Source organism: Oncorhynchus tshawytscha, unplaced genomic scaffold, assembly GCF_018296145.1.
Source record: "Oncorhynchus tshawytscha isolate Ot180627B unplaced genomic scaffold, Otsh_v2.0 Un_contig_2672_pilon_pilon, whole genome shotgun sequence".
Classification (NCBI taxonomy): Eukaryota; Metazoa; Chordata; class Actinopteri; order Salmoniformes; family Salmonidae; genus Oncorhynchus; species Oncorhynchus tshawytscha.
In genome coordinates this window covers 226-22,500 of record NW_024609171.1, presented here as the reverse complement: position 1 = coordinate 22,500, position 22,275 = coordinate 226, and the positions used below count along the sequence as shown (strand labels likewise).

The 22,275-nt window shown below is 46.9% G+C and overlaps 1 protein-coding gene and 1 pseudogene across 2 annotated transcripts in view; one reads left to right on the top strand and one right to left on the bottom strand.

Moving 5' to 3' along the window:
* Positions 1-6,381, top strand: part of LOC112248156 (secretogranin-3) — a 31,540-nt gene extending 25,159 nt beyond the window's left edge. For both annotated transcript variants that reach the window (XM_042314401.1, XM_042314400.1), the window contains exon 12: positions 5,611-6,381. In XM_042314401.1, the coding sequence (XP_042170335.1) occupies positions 5,611-5,729 (119 nt within the window). In that variant the 3' untranslated portion in view covers positions 5,730-6,381. The remainder of the gene's footprint in view (positions 1-5,610) is intronic.
* Positions 6,382-9,198: 2,817 nt separating this feature from the next.
* Positions 9,199-21,660, bottom strand: LOC121844376 (annotated as a pseudogene).
* Between the last annotated feature and the right edge of the window lie 615 nt (positions 21,661-22,275).

The following is a 22,275-nucleotide window of genomic DNA, read 5'->3' as shown; positions in this document are numbered from 1 at the left end:
CCATCCCCACTGTCAAACATGGTGGTGGCAGCATCATGGTTTGGGCCTGCTTTTCTTCAGCAGGCACAGGGAAGATGGTTAAAATTGATGGGAAGATGGATGGAGCCAAATACAGGACCATTCTGGAAGAAAACCTGATGGAGTCTGCAAAAGACCTGAGACTGGGACGGAGATTTGTCTTCCAACAAGACAATGATCAAAACATAAAGCAAAATCTACAATGGAATGGTTCAAAAATAAACATATCCAGGTGTTAGAATGGCCAAGTCAAAGTCCAGACCTGAATCCAATCGAGAATCTGTGGAAAGAACTGAAAACTGCTGTTCACAAATGCTCTCCATCCAACCTCACTGAGCTCGAGCTGTTTTGCAAGGAGGAATGGGAAAAAATTCAGTCTCTCGATGTGCAAAACTGATAGAGACATACCCCAAGCGACTTACAGCTGTAATCGCAGCAAAGGTGGCGCTACAAAGTATTAACTTAAGGGGGCTGAATAATTTTGCACGCCCAATTTTTCAGTTTTGATTTGTTAAAAAGTTTGAAATATCCAATAAATGTCATTCCACTTCATGATTGTGTCCCACTTGTTGTTGATTCTTCACAAAAAATACAGTTTTATATCTTTATGTTTGAAGCCTGAAATGTGGCAAAAGGTCGCAAAGTTCAAGGGGGCCGAATACTTTCGCAAGGCACTGTATATGTTACCCCCCCTTTTCTCCCCAATCTTGTCTCATCGCTACAACTCCCCAACAGGCTCGGGAGGTGAATGTCGAGTCATGCGTCCTCTGAAACATAACGCGCCAAACTACACTTCTTAACACCCGCCCACTTAACCTGGAAGCCAGCCGCACCAATGTGTCGGAGGAAACACCATTCAACTGATGACTGAGGTCAGTCTGCAGGTGCCTGGCCCAACACAAGGAGTCGCTAGAGCGCCGCGATGAGCCAAGTAAAGCCCCCCCAGCCAAACCCTCCCCTAACCCGGATGACGCTGGGCCAATTGTGCACCGCCCCATGGGACTCCCGATCACCGCCGGTTGTGATATAACCTCGAATCCGGGTCTGTAGTGATGCATCTAGCACTGCGATGCAGTGCCTTAGACCGCCTCGCCAGTCAGGAGGCCCATAAAATTGTTTTCTAACTGATATGATGCAGTTTATTGTTGTGACATGAAATAACAGAATTGCATGAAAATCTCTGTTATTTTGGTGGGGCCTCGTCCCACCTGCCCTACGTAGGGCATTGCCACTGTGTGTGTGTGGAGTGCAGGTCTCCTCTCTGTACCCATTGTGGTTGATTAGTATGCCAGTCAGGCAGTCCGGTGGGTGTCTGGGAAGAGAGGGGCCTCTCGTCCTTACTGATGGCAGAGAGGAGACATCTGATGGGGAGGTAATAGAGGGAGTCAGGACCCTGTCAACATGGAGCTACTCATAGAGGAAAACACACACTATCACACACACACACACAGTAGGAAACAGGTTCCACTTCCTGTTTGAGTATGCCAGTGAGCTTTCCTCAGGTACTGACACTGTTGGGTTATTCACCAGAAGATCTATTCACCCAGATATGATCACTTATGGAAATGAGATGTGAAGTCACTCAAAAGTCCCGTGAACAGTTTGTAATGTGTAGGGAACGGTTTGTAATGTGTAGGGAATGGTTTGTAATGTGTAGGGAATGGTTTGTAATGTGTAGGGAATGGTTTGTAATGTGTAGGGAATGGTTTGTAATGTGTAGGGAATGGTTTGTAATGTAAATGTTTGTAATGGAAACGGTTTGTTTGTAAATGTGTAGGGAATGGTTTGTAATGTGTAGGGGTTTGTAATGGTTTTGTAATGTGTAGGGAATGGTTTGTAATTTGTGTAGGGAATGGATTGTAATGTGTTTGTAGGGAACAGTTTGTAATGTGTAGGGAACGGTTTGTAATGTGTAGGGAATGGTTTGTAATGTGTAGAACAGATTGTAATGTGTAGGGAACAGTTTGTAATGTGTAGGGAACAGATTGTAATGTGTAGGGAACAGTTTATAATGTGTAGGGAACAGATTGTAATGTGTAGGGAACGGTTTGTAATGTGAAGGGAACGGTTTGTTCAGGCCCTGTTTCCCAAGCAGCTGAAGGCTGGCCCAGGTCTGGACTTCAATGGAGATTCTCCATTGAAGTCATTTTTAGTCAGGACCAGGCTTAATCTGTGTCTGGGAAAGCAGCCTATAGTGTATAAGAGAGCATTTAGATTAGCCACAGATATTAGAGAGGATGTTCTGATCTGTTTCTGTATCATTTGTATATTGTAAACACAATTTACTGAGTGACATTATAATGAATTATGGAAATATCAGCTCAACGCAGGCTTTTATTTAAAACCCATTAGGTTTGTTTTGTCTCTCTCTCTCTCCCTCTTCTCTCTGTTTTTCTCCCTCTCTCTGTTTCTCTCTCTCTCCCTCTCTCTGTTTTCCCTCTCTCCTCTCTCTGTTTCTCTCTCTCTCCCCCTCTCTCTGTTTCTCTCCCTCTCTCCCTCTCTGTTTCTCTCTCTCTCTCCCCCTCTCTCTATGTTTCTCTCTCTCTCTCCCTCTCTGTTTCTCTCCCTCTCTCCCTCTCTGTTTCTCTCTCTATCCCTCTCTCCCTCTCTCTGTTTCTCTCTCTCTCCCTCTCCTCTCTCCGTTTCTCTCTCTCTGTTTCTCTCTCTCTCTCTCTCTCTTTCGTCTGTCTCTCTCTGTTCAATACAGCTGGGAGACAACATTACACAGTCATGGAAACAGAGTGGTTGCCTGGGAAACACACCACTTACTGTATTTACCCTGGCCCAGCTCCTTCCATTAGAGATGTGTGTGTGTGTGTGTGTACTGTATGTGCATGCTAGCGTACATGTGTGTTGTGTTTGTTCTAGGCATTGGTACAGGGTGGCTCTCTGTCTGTACATACTGTAGCTAGAGGAACAGATGGACACTTCTCTGTCAGTACATACTGTAGCTAGAGGAACAGATGGACACTTCTCTGTCAGTACATACTGTAGCTAGAGGAACAGATGGACACTTCTCTGTCAGTACATACTGTAGCCAGGGGAACAGATGGACACTTCTCTGTCAGTACATACTGTAGCTAGAGGAACAGATGGACACTTCTCTGTCAGTACATACTGTAGCTAGAGGAACAGATGGACACTTCTCTGTCAGTACATACTGTAGCTAGAGGAACAGATGGACACTTCTCTGTCAGTACATACTGTAGCTAGAGGAACAGATGGACACTTCTCTGTCAGTACATACTGTAGCTAGAGGAACAGATGGACACTTCTCTGTCAGTACATACTGTAGCTAGAGGAACAGATGGACACTTCTCTGTCAGTACATACTGTAGCTAGAGGAACAGATGGACACTTCTCTGTCAGTACATACTGTAGCTAGAGGAACAGATGGACACTTCTCTGTCAGTACATACTGTAGCTAGAGGAACAGATGGACACTTCTCTGTCAGTACATACTGTAGCTAGAGGAACAGATGGACACTTCTCTGTCAGTACATACTGTAGCTAGAGGAACAGATGGACACTTCTCTGTCAGTACATACTGTAGCTAGAGGAACAGATGGACACTTCTCTGTCAGTACATACTGTAGCTAGAGGAACAGATGGACACTTCTCTGTCAGTACATACTGTAGCTAGAGGAACAGATGGACACTTCTCTGTCAGTACATACTGTAGCTAGGGAACAGATGGACACTTCTCTGTCAGTACATACTGTAGCTAGAGGAACAGATGGACACTTCTCTGTCAGTACATACTGTAGCTAGAGGAACAGATGGACACTTCTCTGTCAGTACATACTGTAGCTAGAGGAACAGATGGACACTTCTCTGTCAGTACATACTGTAGCTAGAGGAACAGATGGACACTTCTCTGTCAGTACATACTGTAGCTAGAGGAACAGATGGACACTTCTCTGTCAGTACATACTGTAGCTAGAGGAACAGATGGACACTTCTCTGTCAGTACATACTGTAGCTAGAGGAACAGATGGACACTTCTCTGTCAGTACATACTGTAGCTAGAGGAACAGATGGACACTTCTCTGTCAGTACATACTGTAGCCAGGGGAACAGATGGACACTTCTCTGTCAGTACATACTGTAGCTAGAGGAACAAATGGACACTTCTCTGTCAGTACATACTGTAGCCAGGGGAACAGATGGACACTTCTCTGTCAGTACATACTGTAACTAGAGGAACAGATGGACACTTCTCTGTCAGTACATACTGTAGCTAGAGGAACAGATGGACTGTTCTCTCTCAGTACACTCCATATCACCATCATTATCACAACCTCCTCCAGATGGACACTCTCCACAGTCCATCACTCCTCCACACTCCTCCTTCCTCCTCCACACTCCTCCCTCCTCCTCCACAACAGATGGACCTCCTCCCTCCTCCACAACAGATGGACCTCCTCCCTCCTCCATACTGTCCTCCTGTCAGTCCCCCTCCTCTACAGGAACTCCTTTCTCCTCCACACTCCTCCTCCCATCCTCCACAACTCTTCCTTCCTCCACACTCCTCCTCCCTCCTCCACACTCCTCCCTCCTCCACACTCCTCCTCCCTCCTCCCTCCTCCACATTCCTCCCTCCTCCACAGTCCTCCTCCCTCCTCCACACTCATCCAGAGTCCTCCTCCCTCCTCCACACTCCTCCTCCCTCCTCCACAGTCCTCCTTTCTCCTCCACACTCCTCCTCCCTCCTCCAAACTCCTTCTCCACACTCCACACTCCTCCTCCCTCCTCCACACTCCTCCTCCTTCCTCCACACTCCTCCTCTCTCCTCCACACTCCTCCCCTCCTCCACACTCCTCCACACTCCTCCATCCCTCCTCCCTCCATACTCCTCCTCTCTCCTCCACACTCCTCCTTCCTCCTCCACACTCCTCCTCTCTCCTCCACACTCCTCCTCTCTCCTCCACACTCCTCCTCCCTCCTCCTTCACTCCTCCTCCCTCCTCCACTCCTCCACCCTCCCTCCTTCCTCCTCCACACTCCTCCTTCCTCCTCCACACTCCTCCTCTCTCCTCCACACTCCCTCCTCTCTCCTCCACACTCCTCCTCTCTCCTCCACACTCCTCCTCCCTCCTCCACACTCCTCCTCCCTCCTCCACACTTGTCCTCCCTCCTCCCAGCTCCCACCCCTTCTATGTACACTTACATGTGTATTCTATAGTAACTTGATAGGATGCTGATCCTTTGTCAGATAAATGATTGTTTGAACACCAACAGAACTACTTGTTGTGAAAGCACCTGTCTCTCATCTACGGCTGCTTAAACACCACACCAGTAGAAATACACTTTTTCAAACTGAAAGACGATGGCCAGAGCCTACTCATGATGTTGCATAACCATTTAAATCAATAAATCATTGTTATAGTTAAAGTATGATATATTTGGGTTTAAGATGTCAAAACCGAACTGTGCACTTCGGACAAATCTGTGTGAATGCAGTGTCTTTTCCTATGATGTGACATGCTAATTATTTTCAGCCTACGTTTAGTTTCAGGATTTACACAATCCTCGTTCACATTTTTCCAGATTAGATTGTAATCTGTCTCTATTCTTGTGTATTTTATTCCAGATTACGACCTGTCCAAATTGAGGGACTTCATGGACCAACAAGTGGACTCCTACATTGACAAGGGCATCATCGAGAAGGGTGAGGGAGAGACCATCAAGAGGATCTACGGCAGCCTGTAACCTTCAACCAACCTTAAAATAACCAACAACCAACCTTCAAACACCTACGACCAACCTTCAAAAAACCCACTGGAAATGTATGACGATTGATAAACCTATGAATAGGGCCTAGAGTTGTTCCTGTTCTGGAAACATGGTTTGGAAAAACTCCTGGCTTTACGACTCACTCACAATGAGCAGAATCCAAACTTGACATGATGATCCCAGAAAGTAACTGTCTGATTTTTGTGTGAATTCTTACCTTGATGTCAGTGGGAGTTTGGTGTGAAAGTTTGAGTAAAGCGAGTGGATCTCAAGTTAGGATTCGGCCTCTATGAGATGAAAAGTATGACCTTTATGTATTAAAAATAAACCATTTAGGCAAAAACATATTGTATTTGACATTTCCAGAAAGCTGGAATGCAATAATGGTAATATTATCACTGAAAGTATATATTCAACTATACTGCTAGAAAACAATCAGCAATAGTCCGATGTCACTGAATGGCACTGACTCGATTAGGAAGGGGAAATTCAATAGTCCGATGTCACTGAATGGCACTGACTCGATTGGGAAGGGGAAATTCAATAGTCCGATGTCACTGAATGGCACTGACTCGATTGGGAAGGGGAAATTCAATAGTCCGATGTCACTGAATGGCACTGACTCGATTGGGAAGGGGAAATTCAATAGTCCGATGTCACTGAATGGCACTGACTCGATTGGGAAGGGGAAATTCAATAGTCCGATGTCACTGAATGGCACTGAAGGGGAAATTCAATAGTCGATTCACTGAATGGCACTGACTCGGGGAAATTCAATAGTCCGATGTCACTGAATGGCACTGACTCGATTGGGAAGGGATGTCAAATTCAATAGTCCGATGTCACTGAATGGCACTGACTCGATTGGGAAGGGGAAATTCAATAGTCCGATGTCACTGAATGGCACTGACTCGATTGGGAAGGGGAAATTCAATAGTCCGATGTCACTGAATGGCACTGACTCGATTAGGAAGGGAAATTCAATAGTCCGATGTCACTGAATGGCACTGACTCGATTAGGAAGGGGAAATTCAATAGTCCGATGTCACTGAATGGCACTGACTCGATTGGGAAGGGGAAATTCAATAGTCCGATGTCACTGAATGGCACTGACTCGATTGGGAAGGGGAAATTCAATAGTCCGATGTCACTGAATGGCACTGACTCGATTGGGAAATTCAATAGTTATTCTGTCAAATCAATTGACTGACTGATCTACTTACTAGACGACAGCTTTGACTACCTTGAGGAGTGAAATGTTGACCTACTGAGGGGGAATGAGTGTTCAACCATCCCAATGGACACACACTGGTTGACTCAACGTTGTTTCCACGTCATTACGTTGAACCAATTTGGAATAGACGTTGAATTGATGTCTGTGCCTAGTGGAAAGGATGTGTCCCAAATGGCATACTATTCCATATTTAGTGCATTATTTTTGACTAGGCCCCATAGGGCTCTGGTTAAAAATAGTGCACTATATAGGGAAGTAGGGTGCCATTTGGCACAGAGATAGGTCTGATAGTAGAGTTCCAACTTTAGCTTTCTCATCAATTGCAGGTAATATGTATGTCTTTGCAATAGACTTTTGCAACAAGTACACATATATCTAAATGTATTCATTCTATGTAATCTGTCCTATCATATTCTAATTCTTATTTTTTCAATCCAGCATCAATGTAAAATCTATTGTATTAAGGCTTTTAACTCAACCAAAAACAGTTGTGTTGTCCAGTATCATTTCAGCCCTGTATGTCCTTCCTCTCCTCTTCGTTCTGGGGTAACTCCTTTGGGGCCCTCCAGGGGGCCCTGTTTGTGTCATTTCCCTCTATCTGATTTCTGCAAAATGGGTAGTAGTGGGAAGTTGCCTCTAGATGCTGATCGTGGATCAGTTGTATATTTTCCCCACTAATGGTAAAGGTTAGGATTGTGTGAGGACAAGCTGATCCTAGATCTGTCCCCAGCTTCAATATGTCTCAGTATATTTAACATGTATACTACCACTCTAGAGACACAAAATTAAGTATTTTTAAATGTAAATATTTGTGATGTTTTTTCCAAAAATGTAAAAGCAATTAAAACATTGCCTTTCTTCATGTGTAGTTGACTCCGATAAAGAGAATATCAAAGGCTTCATCCCAAATGGCACCCTATTCCCTATAAAGTGCACGACTTCTGACCAGAGCCTTATGGGCCTTAATGTGGAATAGGGTGCTATTTGGGATGCAAACTTTGTGTGAGACAATGTAGTTCCTCATGTTGCTACCTGACATTAAGAGGCAGGGTTTTCAGCCAATATGGTTATTGATGGAGAGAGAGAGCTGATGCTCATAACTTTGAATATTGAGTCACATTCCAGATGATTCCCCGTATAGTGACATCTATCCTCTCTGATCCTATGGAAACACATGAAGCTGTTCAACTCTTCTTTCTTGAAACATTCAACTATCAGAGGGGTGGGTAGCCTCAGAGGCCCAGGCTTCTCACCTTATCGTCCAGTCAACAAGATGAGATTTGGAAGGATGCCACACGAGACTAGAGGAGCGGAACTCAGTAAGATGTACAACAACATTTATCATCAACAAAAACAAGTAGGCAACCAAGAGAAGTCTGTTTTAAAGTTGCATTTATTCATCCTCAAATCAAGAAGAAAAAGCACATTAAATCTCAGCCATGGTTTCATTTGTACAGTATTTCACACACTTAAAAACAACAGCACATTCACTCTTCAAACAGAGCTTTCCTTTTATGTCACCAATGAATGCTTCAAAACAGGTAAACAAAACACCACCACCCAGCTCCCATCCACAGCTTCAGCACCCCTCCCATCCACAGCTTCAGCACCCCTCCCATCCACAGCTTCAGCACCCCTCCCATCCACAGCTTCAGCACCCCTCCCATCCACAGCTTCAGCACCCCTCCCATCCACAGCTTCACCCTCCCATCCACAGCTTCAGCACCCTCCCATCCACAGCTTCCCATCCACAGCACACCCCTCCCATCCCATCCACCAGCTTCTCCCATCCACAGCTTCTGGTTGAGAATTCAGTCGAGGGATACATCCAAAATGGCACCCTATTCTCTATGTTATACACTACTCTTGACCAAAACCCTACGGGCCCTGGTCAAAAGTAGTGCACTACATAGGGAATAGGGAGCCATTTGGGATGTCAATGTAGGGTATAAATAGGCTGCCATTATGGAAGCAGCCTAGTAGAGGAGGAAGAGGAGGAGGAAAAGAGGAAAAAGTAGAGAGGAGGAAGTAGAAAGGAAGGAAGAGGAGGAAGAGAAGAGAAGGAGAGGAGGAGGAAAAGAGGAGGAGAGGAGGAAAAGAGAGGAGGAGGAAGAGGAGGTAATACTGGAGGCTTCTCCATCCATCTGGTGGACTGATGCTATTCTAGGAGGGATTGGATCATCAGAGTTAGGGTAAAAGCCAGTATCGAACTAATCCCCAAACACACACACACCTGTGTGTTTCCTGTGTATGTGTGTGTGTGGTATACACAGACCAGAGAGTTATTCTGTACAGCAGCAGCATGTAGACTTGTAGTGAGTGGATGAGTGTCATAGTAACAGACTACCTGCTGTTCAGATGATTGACAGCAGTTGAACAGTACAAAACCAGAAGAATACTAATATTAAAACGTATGATAATGACACTAATATTAAAAAGGCAAAGGATGAATCCTCAGTTGAAACACTTAGACATGACAGTGTGATGGTTTGGTAAAAGAGAGATACAGGAAGAGAAAGGTAGGAAGGATTGATGGGTGGATGGGTGTTAATCAGGGCTTCAGGTAAACGTGTCCTTTAGATCTCCTGGTATGATGAAACAGGAAGTGTGTATTCCTCTTCACTGTCCCTGTGAACAAATAGAACACACACGTTAGCACACACCAACACACTTAAACGGGACTGACCACATGCAGACTTTCCGCACCTCATCCACTCACGCCCACAGATATACACTCATCCACACTCACACTGATATACACTCATCCACACTCACAGATATACACTCATCCACACACACATGCGCACGCACGCACGCACGCACACACGCAGGGTAGCCTAGTAGTTAGAGCGTTGGACTAATAACCGGAAGGTTGCAAGTTCGAATCCCTGAGCTGACAAAGTACAAATCTGTCGTTCTGCCCCTGAACAGGCAGTTAACCCACTGTTATTGAAAATAAGAATTTGTTCTTAACTGACTTGCCTCTAAAAAAAAATATATATACATCCATAATTGCCTTGTTCAGGGGCAGAACGACAGATTTTCACCTTGTCGGCTCGGGGGATCCAATCTTGCAACCTTACAGTTAACTAGTCCAACGCAATAACGACCTGCCTCTCTCTCATTGCACTCCACAAGGAGACTGCCTGTTACGCGAATGCAGTAAGCCAAGGTAAGTTGCTAGCTAGCATTAAATTTATCTAATAAAAAACCAATCAATCATAATCACTAGTTAACTACACATGGTTGATGATATTACTAGATATTATCTAGCGTGTCCTGCGTTGCATATAATCTGACTGAACAAACAAGCATACAAGTATCTACAGTAATTTCCGGACTATAAGCCGCTACTTTTTCCCACGCTTTGAACCTCGCGGTTTATACAATGACACGGTTAATTTATGGATTTTTCCCGCTTTCACAAGATTCATGCCGCCAAAAAAACTGAGCACCGTCACATAATGTGACGTAAATCGAGCGTGCTCAAACTTCCCATCATTCTGATTACAGTAGTCATTTTGTCACCCTCATCATGGCAAAGACACGGAGAAATGCATATGATGCAGCTTTCAAGTTGAAGGCGATCGATCTGGCTGTTGGAAAAGGAAATAGAGCTGCTGACAGCGTGGAGCATTGTCAAAAAATCCACTATCATCAACGGGTTTGGAAAGGCTGGACTGCTGCGTGTTGAAGAGGGCAGCGATCCAACATCGGATGAAGCAATTCTGAGGCTATTCAACTCCGACACCGAAGGAGATGACTTCAGTGGTTTCAGTGCACAGGAGGAGGAAGATAGTGACCAATGACTTTCTTGGTAGACTACTGTTTCATTTTTGTTACAAGCCTTGTTTCGTTAAAGCCTATTTATTTTTGTTACAAGCCGTGTTTCGTTTAAAGGCTGTGTAAAGTTAATTTGTTTCAATGTACCGGTAGGCACTTGCAGCTTATAGACATGTGCGGCTTATTTATGTACAAAATACATATTTTTTAATAATTCAGTGGGTGCGGTTTATATTCAGGTGCGCTTAATAGTCCAGTAATTACGGTAAGTATCTGACTGAGCGGTGGTAGGCAGAAGCAGTAAACATTCATTCAAACAGCACTTTCGTGAGTTTTGCCAGCAGCTCTTCGTTGTGTGTCAAGCATTGCGCTGTTTATGACTTCAAGCCTATCAACTCCCGAGATGAGGCTGGTGTAACCGAAGTGAAATGGCTAGCTAGTTAGCGTGCGCTAATAGTGTTTCAAACGTCACTTGCTCTGAGCCTTGGGGTGGTTGTTCCCCTTGCTCCGCATGGGTAACGCTGCTTCGATGGTGGCTGTTGTCGTTGTGTTGCTGGTTCGAGCCCAGGGAGGAGCGAGGAGAGGGACGGAAGCTATACTGTTACACTGGCAATACTAAAGTGGCTATAAGAACATCCAATAGTCAAAGGTTAATGAAATACAAATGGTATAGAGGGAAATAGTCCTAAAATTCCTATAATAACTACAACCTAAAACTTCTTACCTGGGAATATTGAAGACTCATGTTAAAAGGAACCACCAACTTTCATATGTTCTCATGTTCTGAGCAAGGATCTGAAACCTTAGCTTTTTTACATGGCACATATTGCACTTTTACTTTCTTCTCCAACACTTTGTTTTTGCATTATTTAAACCAAATTGAACATGTTTCATTATTTACTTGAGGCTAAATTGATTTTATTGATGTATTATATTAAGTTAATATAAGTGTTCATTCAGTATTGTTGTAATTGTCATTATTACAACAACAAAAAAATGGTCAGATTCTCTCAATCACTCCTTAGCCCCTTCCATCTTCTCTCCATCACTCCTTACCACCTTCCATCTTCTCTCCATCACTCCTTAGCCCCTTCCATCTTCTCTCCATCACTCCTTACCACCTTCCATCTTCTCTCCATCACTCCTTAGCCCCTTCCATCTTCTCTCCATCACTCCTTAGCCCCTTCCATCTTCTCCATCCACCACCTTCCATCTTCTCTCCATCCTTTAGCCATTCCATCTTCTCTCCATCACTCCTTAGCCCCTTCCATCTTCTCTCCATCACTCCTTAGCCCCTTCCCTTCTTCCATCACTCCTTAGCCCCTTCCATCTTCTCTCCATCACTCCTTACCACCTTCCATCTTCTCTCCATCATCTTTCCATCTTCTCTCCATCACCACCTTCCTCTCCATCCTAGCCCCTTCCATCTTCTCTCCATCACTCCTTAGCCCCTTCCATCTTCTCTCCATCACTCCTTAGCCATTCCATCTTCTCTCCATCACTCCTTAGCCCCTTCCATCTTCTCTCCATCTTATCACTCCTTAGCCCCTTCCATCTTCTCTCCATCACTTCCTTCCATCACTCCTTAGCCCCTTCCATCTTCTCTCCATCACTCCTTACCATCACTTCCATCTTCTCTCCATCACCACCTTCCATCTTCTCTCCAGCCCCTTCCATCTTTCTCTCCATCACTCCTTAGCCCCTTCCATCTTCTCCCATCACTCCTTAGCCCCTTCCATCTTCTCTCCATCACTCCTTACCACCTTCCATCTTCTCTCCATCACTCCTTAGCCATCCTTCCATCTTCTCTCCATCACTCCTTACCACCTTCCTTCTCTCCATCACTCCTTTCTCTCATCACTCCTTACCACCTTCCATCTTCTCTCCATCACTCCTTAGCCTCCATCACTCCTTACCACCTTCCATCTTCTCTCCATCACTCCTTAGCCCCTTCCATCTTCTCTCCATCACTTCCATCTTACCACCTTCCATCTTCTCTCCATCCATTCCATCTCCTCCATCACTCCTTAGCCCCTTCCATCTTCTCTCCATCACTCCTTACCACCTTCCATCTTCTCTCCATCACCTCCCTTTCCATCCTCTCCATCACTCCTTACCACCTTCCATCTTTTCTCCATCACTCCTTAGCCCTTCCATCTTCCATCTTCCTTAGCCACCTTCCATCTTCTCTCCACTCCTTTCCATCTTCTCTCCATCCTACCACCTTCCATCTTCTCTCCATCACTCCTTAGCCCCTTCCATCTTCTCTCCATCACATCCCATCTTCTCTCCATCACTCCTTAGCCCCTTCCATCTTCTCTCCATCTTTACTTCATCTTCATCACTCCTTAGCCCCTTCCATCTTCTCTCCATCACTCCCCTTCCATCTTCTCTCCATCACTCCTTAGCCATTCCATCTTCTCCATCACTCCTTAGCCCCTTCCATCTTCTCTCCATCACTCCTTAGCCCCTCATCTTCTCTCCATCACTCCTTACCCCTTCCATCTTCTCTCCATCACTCCTTAGCCCCCATCTTCCATCTTCTCTCCATCACTCCTTAGCCCCTTCCATCTTCTCTCCATCTTCTCTCCATCACTCCTTAGCCCCTTCCATCTTCTCTCCATCACTCCTTATCCATCCTTCCATCTTCTCTCCATCACTCCTTAGCCCCTTCCATCTTCTCTCCATCACTCCTTAGCCCCTTCCATCTTCTCTCCATCACTCCTTAGCCCCTTCCATCTTCTCTCCATCACTCCTTAGCCCCCATCTTCTCTCCATCACTCCTTAGCCCCTTCCATCTTCTCTCCATCACTCCTTACCACCTTCCATCTTCTTTCCATCACTCCTTACCACCTTCCATCTTTTCTCCATCACTCCTTAGCCCGTTCCATCTTCTCTCCATCACTCCTTAGCCCCTTCCACCTTCTCTCCATCACTCCTTAGCCCCTTCCATCACTCCTTAGCCCCTTCCATCTTCTCTCCATCACTCCTTATCCCCTTCCATCTTCTCTCCATCACTCCTTAGCCCCTTCCATCTTCTCTCCATCACTCCTTAGCCCCTTCCATCTTTTCTCCATCACTCCTTAGCCCCTTCCATCTTTTCTCCATCACTCCTTAGCCCCTTCCATCTTTTCTCCATCACTCCTTAGCCCCTTCCATCTTCTCTCCATCACTCCTTAGCCACCTTCCATCTTCTCTCCATCACTCCTTAGCCACCTTCCATCTTCTCTCCATCCTCCTTAGCCCCTTCCATCTTCTCCATCTCTCCATCACTCCTTAGCCCCTTCCATCTTCTCTCCATCACTCCTTAGCACCTCCATCTTCTCTCCATCTCCTCACCTTCCACCTTCTCTCCCTTCTTTCTGCCAAACATACATCCTTTTTCTTCCTGACTTTCTTTCCTCTCCTTCTTCATTTAGTCCTTGCTTCCCTGATACACACTCTCTCTTTCCTGGCAGATCTATAATTAGCTGATAGATCAGTCTGCAGAGGGTTGAGGCCTCCTATGTGACCTAATAGGGCTGCATCTCAATAGTCTACAGTAGAGCTTGGACGACAAACCCCAAATTACCAACACTGACATTTCTAACTGATACCCAAGCAATTTTCCCCCTAGACTGTTTTCAGATAAATGGACAGAGAGGAGAGATGGAGAGGAAAGAGAGGTGGAGAGGAAAGAGAGATGGAGGTGAAAAAGAGATGTAGAGGAAAGAGAGGTGTAGAGGAAAGAGAGGTGTAGAGAGGAAAAGAGAGGTGTAGAGGAAAGAGAGGTGTAGAGGAAAGAGAGGTGTAGAGGAAAGAGAGGTGTAGAGAGGAAAGAGGTGGAGGAAAGAGAGGTGTAGAGGAAAGAGAGGTGTAGAGGAAAGAGGTGGACAGGAAAGAGAGGAGGACAGGAAAGAGAGGAGGACAGGAAAGAGAGGTGTGGAGAGGAAAGAGAGGTGGAGGTGAAAGAGAGATGGAGAGGAAAGAGAGATGGAGAGGAAAGAGAGGTGGAGAGGAAAGAGAGATGGAGAGGAAAGAGAGGTGGAGAGGAAAGAGAGGTGGAGAGGAAAGAGAGATGGAGGTGAAAGAGAGGTGGAGAGGAAAGAGATGGAGAGGAAAGAGATGGAGAGAAAGGAGAGGAAAGAGAGGTGGAGAGGAAAGAGAGATGGAGAGGAAAGAGAGATGGAGAGGAAAGAGAGATGGAGGGAAAGAGAGATGGAAGTGAAAGAGATGGAGAGGAAAGAGAGATGGAGAGGAAAGAGGCGGAGAGGAAAGAGGCGGAGAGGAAAGAGAGGTGTAGAGAGGAAAGAGAGGTGGAGAGGAAAGAGAGGTGTAGAGAGGAAAGAGAGATGGAGGTGAAAGAGAGATGGAGAGGAAAGAGAGATGGAGAGGAAAGAGGCGGAGAGGAAAGAGGCGGAGAGGAAAGAGAGGTGGAGAGGAAAGAGAGATGGAGAGGAAAGAGAGATGGAGGTGAAAGAGAGGTGGAGAGGAAAGAGATGGAGGTGAAAGACAGATGGACAGGAAAGACAGGTGGAGGTGAAAGAGAGATGGAGGTGAAAGAGAGATGGAGGTGAAAGAGAGATGGAGGTGAAAGAGAGATGGAGAGGAAAGAGAGATGGAGAGGAAAGAGAGATGGAGGTGAAAGAGAGGTGGAGAGGAAAGAGAGATGGAGGTGAAAGACAGATGGAGGTGAAAGACAGGTGGAGGTGAAAGAGAGATGGAGGTGAAAGAGAGATGGAGGTGAAAGAGAGATGGAGGTGAAAGAGAGATCAGGGTGAAAGAGAGATGGAGGTGGAGGTGAAAGAGAGGTGGAGGTGAAAGAGAGGTGGAGGTGAAAGAGAGGTGAAAGAGAGATCGAGGTGAAAGAGAGGTGGAGGTGAAAGAGCGTGGACAGGAAGGAGAGGTCGAGGTGAAAGAGGTCGAGTTGAAAGAGGTGGAGAGGAAGGAGAGGTAGAGATGAAAGAGGTGGACAGGAAGGAGAGGTGGAGATGAAGGAGAGGTAGACAGGAAGGAGAGGTAGACAAAGGAGAGGTAGACAGGAAGGAGAGGTAGACAAGAAGGAGAGGTGGACAGGAAGGAGAGGTGGACAGGAAGGAGAGGTGGACAGGAAGGAGACAGTGGAGAGGAAGGAAGGAGGGTGGACAGGAAGGAGGTAGACAGGAAAGGAGACAGGAAAGAGAGGTAGACAGGAAAGAGGTAGACAGGAAAGAGGTAGACAGGAAAGAGGTAGACAGGAAAGAGGTAGACAGGAAAGAGGTAGACAGGAAGGAGAGAGGGGGATGATGGAGAGGTGGAGATGATGGAGAGGTGGACAGGAAGGAGCGGTAGACAGGAAAGAGGTAGACAGGAAGGAGAGGTGGAGATAAAAGAGAGATGGACAGGAAGGAGAGTTGGACAGGAAGGAGAGATGGACAGGAAGGATGTGGACAGGAAGGAGCGATGGACAGGAAGGAAAAGTGGAGATGAAGGAGAGGTGGAGGTGACAAGGAGAGGAAGCCTCTTTCACCGTAACCATTAGATATTAGTGATTAGGTCAGCCTGCTGCTGTGTCCTGAGCACCATACTGCTCCCAGAGCACTGTTCATCCATTATTCAGACTCCCTCAGGCACCACGGCAACCCACAATCCAATTAGACCAGCAGGTGTGTGTGTCTCAGAGTGACAGCACAGACTGCCTGTTACCAACTATAACTGTACTCAGCTGCAGAACATCTAACCCAGTTTCCACTACCAAGTCTCAGATCATGTAAAGCTTGCTTTACTCCATAGCGTCAAAACTATATTAAAACTAGATTTCTCCTTCATCCATAGCTCTGTATTAAACATTTTGAGAGTGGTTACATTTCTCCAGCCGCATCCCTCAACTGTTAACCAAAACAAGTGTCAGGGTGACGGCTTGTTGTTTTCTAATCCCAGATTGCCCGTTTAAACCAGTTTCACTTCAAGGAAACCATGGCATTTCCTCTAAGTCCTGTAACATAGCTGTTAAACCACAGAGCACTGACCCATAATGCTGCCCAGCTGTAGGTTGATCAGGTTATGGTCTCCTTAGAGACCTGGGGCCGTAGCTATCGACCCCCCCCGGGGCAGTAGGTATCGACCCCCCCGGGGCGGTAGCTATCGACCCCCCCGGGGCGGTAGCTATCGTCCCCCCCGGGGCGGTAGCTATCGACCCCCCCGGGGCGGTAGCTATCGACCCCCCCGGGGCGGTAGCTATCGACCCCCCCGGGGCGGTAGCTATCGACCCCCCCGGGGCGGTAGCTATCGACCCCCCCCGGGGCGGTAGCTATCGACCCCCCCCGGGGCGGTAGCTATCGACCCCCCGGGGCGGTAGCTATCGACCCCCCGGGGCGGTAGCTATCGACCCCCCGGGGCGGTAGGTATCGACCCCCCGGGGCGGTAGGTATCGACCCCCCGGGGCGGTAGGTATCGACCCTCCGGGGCGGTAGGTATCGACCCTCCGGGGCAGTAGGTATCGACCCTCCGGGGCAGTAGGTATCGACCCTCCGGGGAAAAGCAGTAGGTATCGACCCTCCGGGGCACTGTAGAGGTATCGACCCTCCGGGGCCGTAGGTATCGACCCTCCGGGGCCGTAGGTATCAACGTTCTCAGAGTAGGCGTGGTGCTATAGGGTCAGTTCCCCTCTACAGGCAATCTAAAGGCGTCCACATACATAGGTTGGGTTTGCTCTAGCAGAACTCCTAGGCCAAGTGAACATCTGTTCTTGCATACTCCCTTAAAATACCTTCGCTTTAAAAACAAGAAAAGCATCAATATTACCGTTTGTCCCTCTTGAGACACTGTAGCAGCAAGTACACACACTGTAGCACTGCAAGTACACTTCCTCAAAATAGTCGGAATTAAGATTAAATTAATTACAGATTTCTTAGTTGACGTTTTTGCAGAGGTCTCAGTCGCGCAATTTTACATCTAAGATACAGTATTTCTCAAGTGAACAAAATGTGCATGAAAACTAGTTGCCTGTCATCGAATGACAACAAACACTTAATTGAAGAATCCGCACTGCTGACCAATCACCGACGAAGGATCGTAGACTTCAGCTACAGAAGAAAAAACGCTGTGTGCTCAAACAGACGGAAAAAAGGCTGCAGAACACCAAAACTAACCAAAATGATACGACATGTAGTCACAATATATGCAGGAACTGTTTCAACTGGGAAGCATATGGTAAGCCTTATTCCCTGTGATCTAAAGGCTAAACTGATCCTAGATCAGCACTCCTACTCTGAGACACTTTGTGGATACAGCCCCTGGTAAAGCCAGGGAGAGACCACAGCTGCTGCCAGCGTGACTCAGGACTGACTTGGCAGTTCCTCTAACTTAAATAGTATGTGTGCCCCACTGTGTGTGTGGAGAGAGTGCGTGCGTTACTGTGCACATGCCAGCCAACTTGCCGATCTTCACAGACATGACTGTGTCTCAGCACCCCATAGTCAGCGAGACAAGCTCAGGCCTGACTTATGCTGAATTCCAAATGCCCCCCCTAGAGACCCTAGACGACCCTACTCCACTAGACGGACCCTACCCACTAGAGAGACCCTACTCCACTAGACGGACCCTACTCCACTAGACGGACCCTACTCCACTAGACGGACCCTACTCCCACTAGAGGACCCTACTCCACTAGACGGACCCTACCCCACTAGAGAGACCCTACTCCACTAGAGGACCCTACCCCACTAGAGAGACCCTCCACTACTCCACTAGACGGACCCTACCCCACTAGAGACCCTACTCCCTACTAGACGGACCCTACTCCACTAGAGAGACCCTACTCCACTAGAGGACCCTACTCCACTAGAGGGACCCTACTCCACTAGAGACCCTACTCCACTAGACCCCTACTCCACTACTACTCCACTAGACGGACCCTACTCCACTAGACCCTACTCCACTAGACGACCCTACTCCACTAGACGGACCCTACCCACTAGACGGACCCTACCCCACTAGAGGACCCTACTCCACTAGAGACCCTACCCTACCCACTAGAGGACCCTACTCCACTAGAGGACCCTACCCCACTAGAGGACCCTACTCCACTAGAGACCCTACTCCACTAGAGAGACCCTACTCCACTAGACGGACCCTACTCCACTAGACGACCCTACTCCACTAGACGGACCCTACCCCACTAGACACCCTAGAGACCCTACCCCCTAGAGACCCTACTCCACTAGACCCTACTCCACTAGAGGACCCTACTCCACTAGAGGGACCCTACTCCACTAGAGACCCCTACTCCACTAGACGGACCCTACTCCACTAGACGGACCCTACTCCACTAGACGGACCCTACTCCACTAGACGGACCCTACTCCACTAGAGGACCCTACTCCACTAGAGGACCCTACTCCCTAGAGACCCTACTCCACTAGAGACCCTCACCCCTAGGACCCTACCCCACTAGAGGACCCTACTCCACTAGGACCCTACTCCACTAGACCCTACTCCCCTAGACGGACCCTACCCACTAGAATCCGCACTGCTGACCAATCACCCACTAGACGGAAGGATCGTAGACTTCAGCTACAGAAGAAAAACCCTACTCCACGCTGTGTGCTCAAACAGACGGAAAAAAGGCTGCAGAACACCAAAACTAACCAAAATGATACAACATGTAGTCACAATATATGCAGGAACTGTTTCAACTGGGAAGCATATGGTAAGCCTTATTCCCTGTGATCTAAACCCTACTCCACTAGGCTAAACTGATCCTAGATCAGCACTCCTACTCTGAGACACTTTGTGGACACAGCCCCTGGTAAAGCCAGGGAGAGACCCTACCCACAGCTGCTGCCAGCGTGACTCAGGACTGACTTGGCAGTTCCTCTAACTTAAATAGTATGTGTGCGTGTGTGTGTGGAGGAGAGTGCGTGCGTTAGTGTGCACATGCCAAAAAGTAATGTAGTAAATATGGACTGAGGTGCCATTTTGGGACCCTACTCCACTAAACCCATGTGACTGGCCATCACCATATTGACGCGTAGTCCAACTCTTACCTCACTTCCTCTTCTTTGAGCCTGCGTGCTGCCTGCTGACTGTTTAATCTGCAAGTCCAGTCTGTGCAGGAAGTCTTGAGCCCTACTCCACAGCTCTTCCGGCTGGGGCCGTTTATAACTACTACTGTCCCATTATCCCCAGGGGCCAGAGGTGACGAGGGGTCCCCTCCTCAGTGTCCCTGTCCTGCCCCACACAAAGGGGGTTGAAGTCCTGGTCCTGGGGATCTCCGTCGGGGGACTCTAGAGACAGGCCGTTGAAGGGAGAGGTCTTCTCTGAGACCACAGGGATGTTGAGGGTGTTACGCAGGAAGATACAGTCATTACTGAACATCTTGTTAGTCCTCTTGATCTGCTCCATCTGGAATCATATGTGTGACATAACAGTAATAACACATTAATAACATGGTATAACAAAACAATAACAGTACTAATAACAGGTTAACAAAACAATAACAGTACTAATAACAGGTTAACAAAACAATAACATCAGTACTAATAACTGCAGTCACAAAGCAGCCATAACATAAATAGCAATACTAACAAGATTGTAATAACACAAGACAGTAACAACAGTATCAATACTGATAGAAATGTAGGTAGTAACACATGTTCTTATTGGGTGAGAGATGAGCAATGTACTCAGATCTTCAGGAAGACAGACATTCCTAGAAGCCCCCAGGGCTGGGAGGGGCTACTCCAGTCCTGGAGGGACACAGTGTGTGCAAGCGTCTGTTTCACCACAACACTGACACACCAGATGAAAGGAAAGCCAGCACACTGTGCTCCTTCAGGACTGGAGTAGTCCACAGTGGTCATCAGTGACAGTGAGCTTCAGAGATGGAAAGAGGAATGCCAAACACTGCATGTGGCTGAAGTTGCTCACACAAGATCACATGAACCTTTGTGTAGCCAACATTCTGTTATGAGTCATGATGACCATGTTGTTAATGCAACAATGTAACAGTAACAATGTAGCTAATGTGGAGCAGGGACGCTCAGGCCTTGAATGGGATGAAATCTGATACTGAAGTTTCTGGTTCGAAGCCTGCCCAGTCCGTCCGTTGCATTCAGGTATCATGAGAGTAAGTAATAAATGTTTGGATCTAAGAATAATTTAATCGTGTAGGAGATCTATGCTAGGTTAATCTTGCAAGCCCTGGTTTTATTATACACGCGACCATGATATGACAGCGTAGCAAATAGGTGGTCCCAAAAAATGCTCGCATGCATGACAGTTGATCAAAACAAATGCGCGGTGAATGAGATTTCACATTTTAATATCACAACCATAACACACAAGACATTCACACAAGACGTGTGTGTGTGCCGGTAATAATAACCTTACCGTTACTTCGTATTTGAGGCTATGCCCTGCAAAGTGTCGCTGTCTGTGACCCGATGCTCTATGTATTTCTCGCCGAGAGAAGCCGCGACGCTAGCCGTACTCCCGTAAGAGCGGATCTTGGTTCGGGCCAGACTCTGAGACAGTTCACTGTCGGACTCTGAACCGGACCGGGACCGGGGAAAGATGGGCTGTCCGATACCAAACCTCGCTCCACCATCCCTCATCGGCAGGACAGGCGAGTACTCCGCCATCTTCTCTCGGTAGCTGCTTGTTGGTTCGTGATGCGCCGACTGCACTCAGCTAACCTGGGCTAGGAGGTAGCCAAGTGGCTGGCTAGCTTAATCAGTCAGGCTGCGGGAAGATTGCCATTTCTAGTTTGGTGACACATGTCGATCCTGTGTGAATGTGGCATATTTCAGGTCAGGCAAAACCGAGCCGTTCGCTGTTTGATGCAACAGACAGACAGTCGTGACTTTACTTACGTCGCAGACGTAAAAAAACAACAACGTGAAACGCTCCGTGTGAATTTGGGGCAATGCAATTGGATACGCACTCCAGCGTGTCTTTTCCGCTCAAGCTTGTGACGTCACCAGTGTCATTCAGAGCACAGTTCTGGCATACTGCTGATAGGGCCCAACAATGCAGATGTTGTTTAGTAGGCCTATCTGATAAAAAATAATGTCAGCCCACTTTAAAAATATATGTTCACACCAAACCATTGTGAAATAGAGTGAATATGTACTTTATTGTCGATTTGATTAGAATAGCATCCCATGGATGGAGAGCATTTGGGGTTAAGTGCCTTGCTCAAGGACACAACAGTGGTTTGTGGGCCCACCTGCCAGCCTGGGGCTGTTGATATTGCCTGGTCATCCTTCATGGTAAGCTCATGTCCCTGTGAGCTGTGTGTCTGTGGAATGTAACAACGACCAGAGGGAGGGGGACGTAGAGGTAGGGAGAGAAATCATCTTCATGTGGAAAGAACATTCAACAACCCACGTCACCAATGTGATTCCTTGTGAGTGTGTGTAATTATTTCACTTTTGTTTATTCATTTCACTTGCTTTGACAATGTAAACATGTTTTCCATGCCAAAAGCCTCTTCAATTGAATTGACTATTAACTATTACAACACTGTAAATAGCTGTACATTTG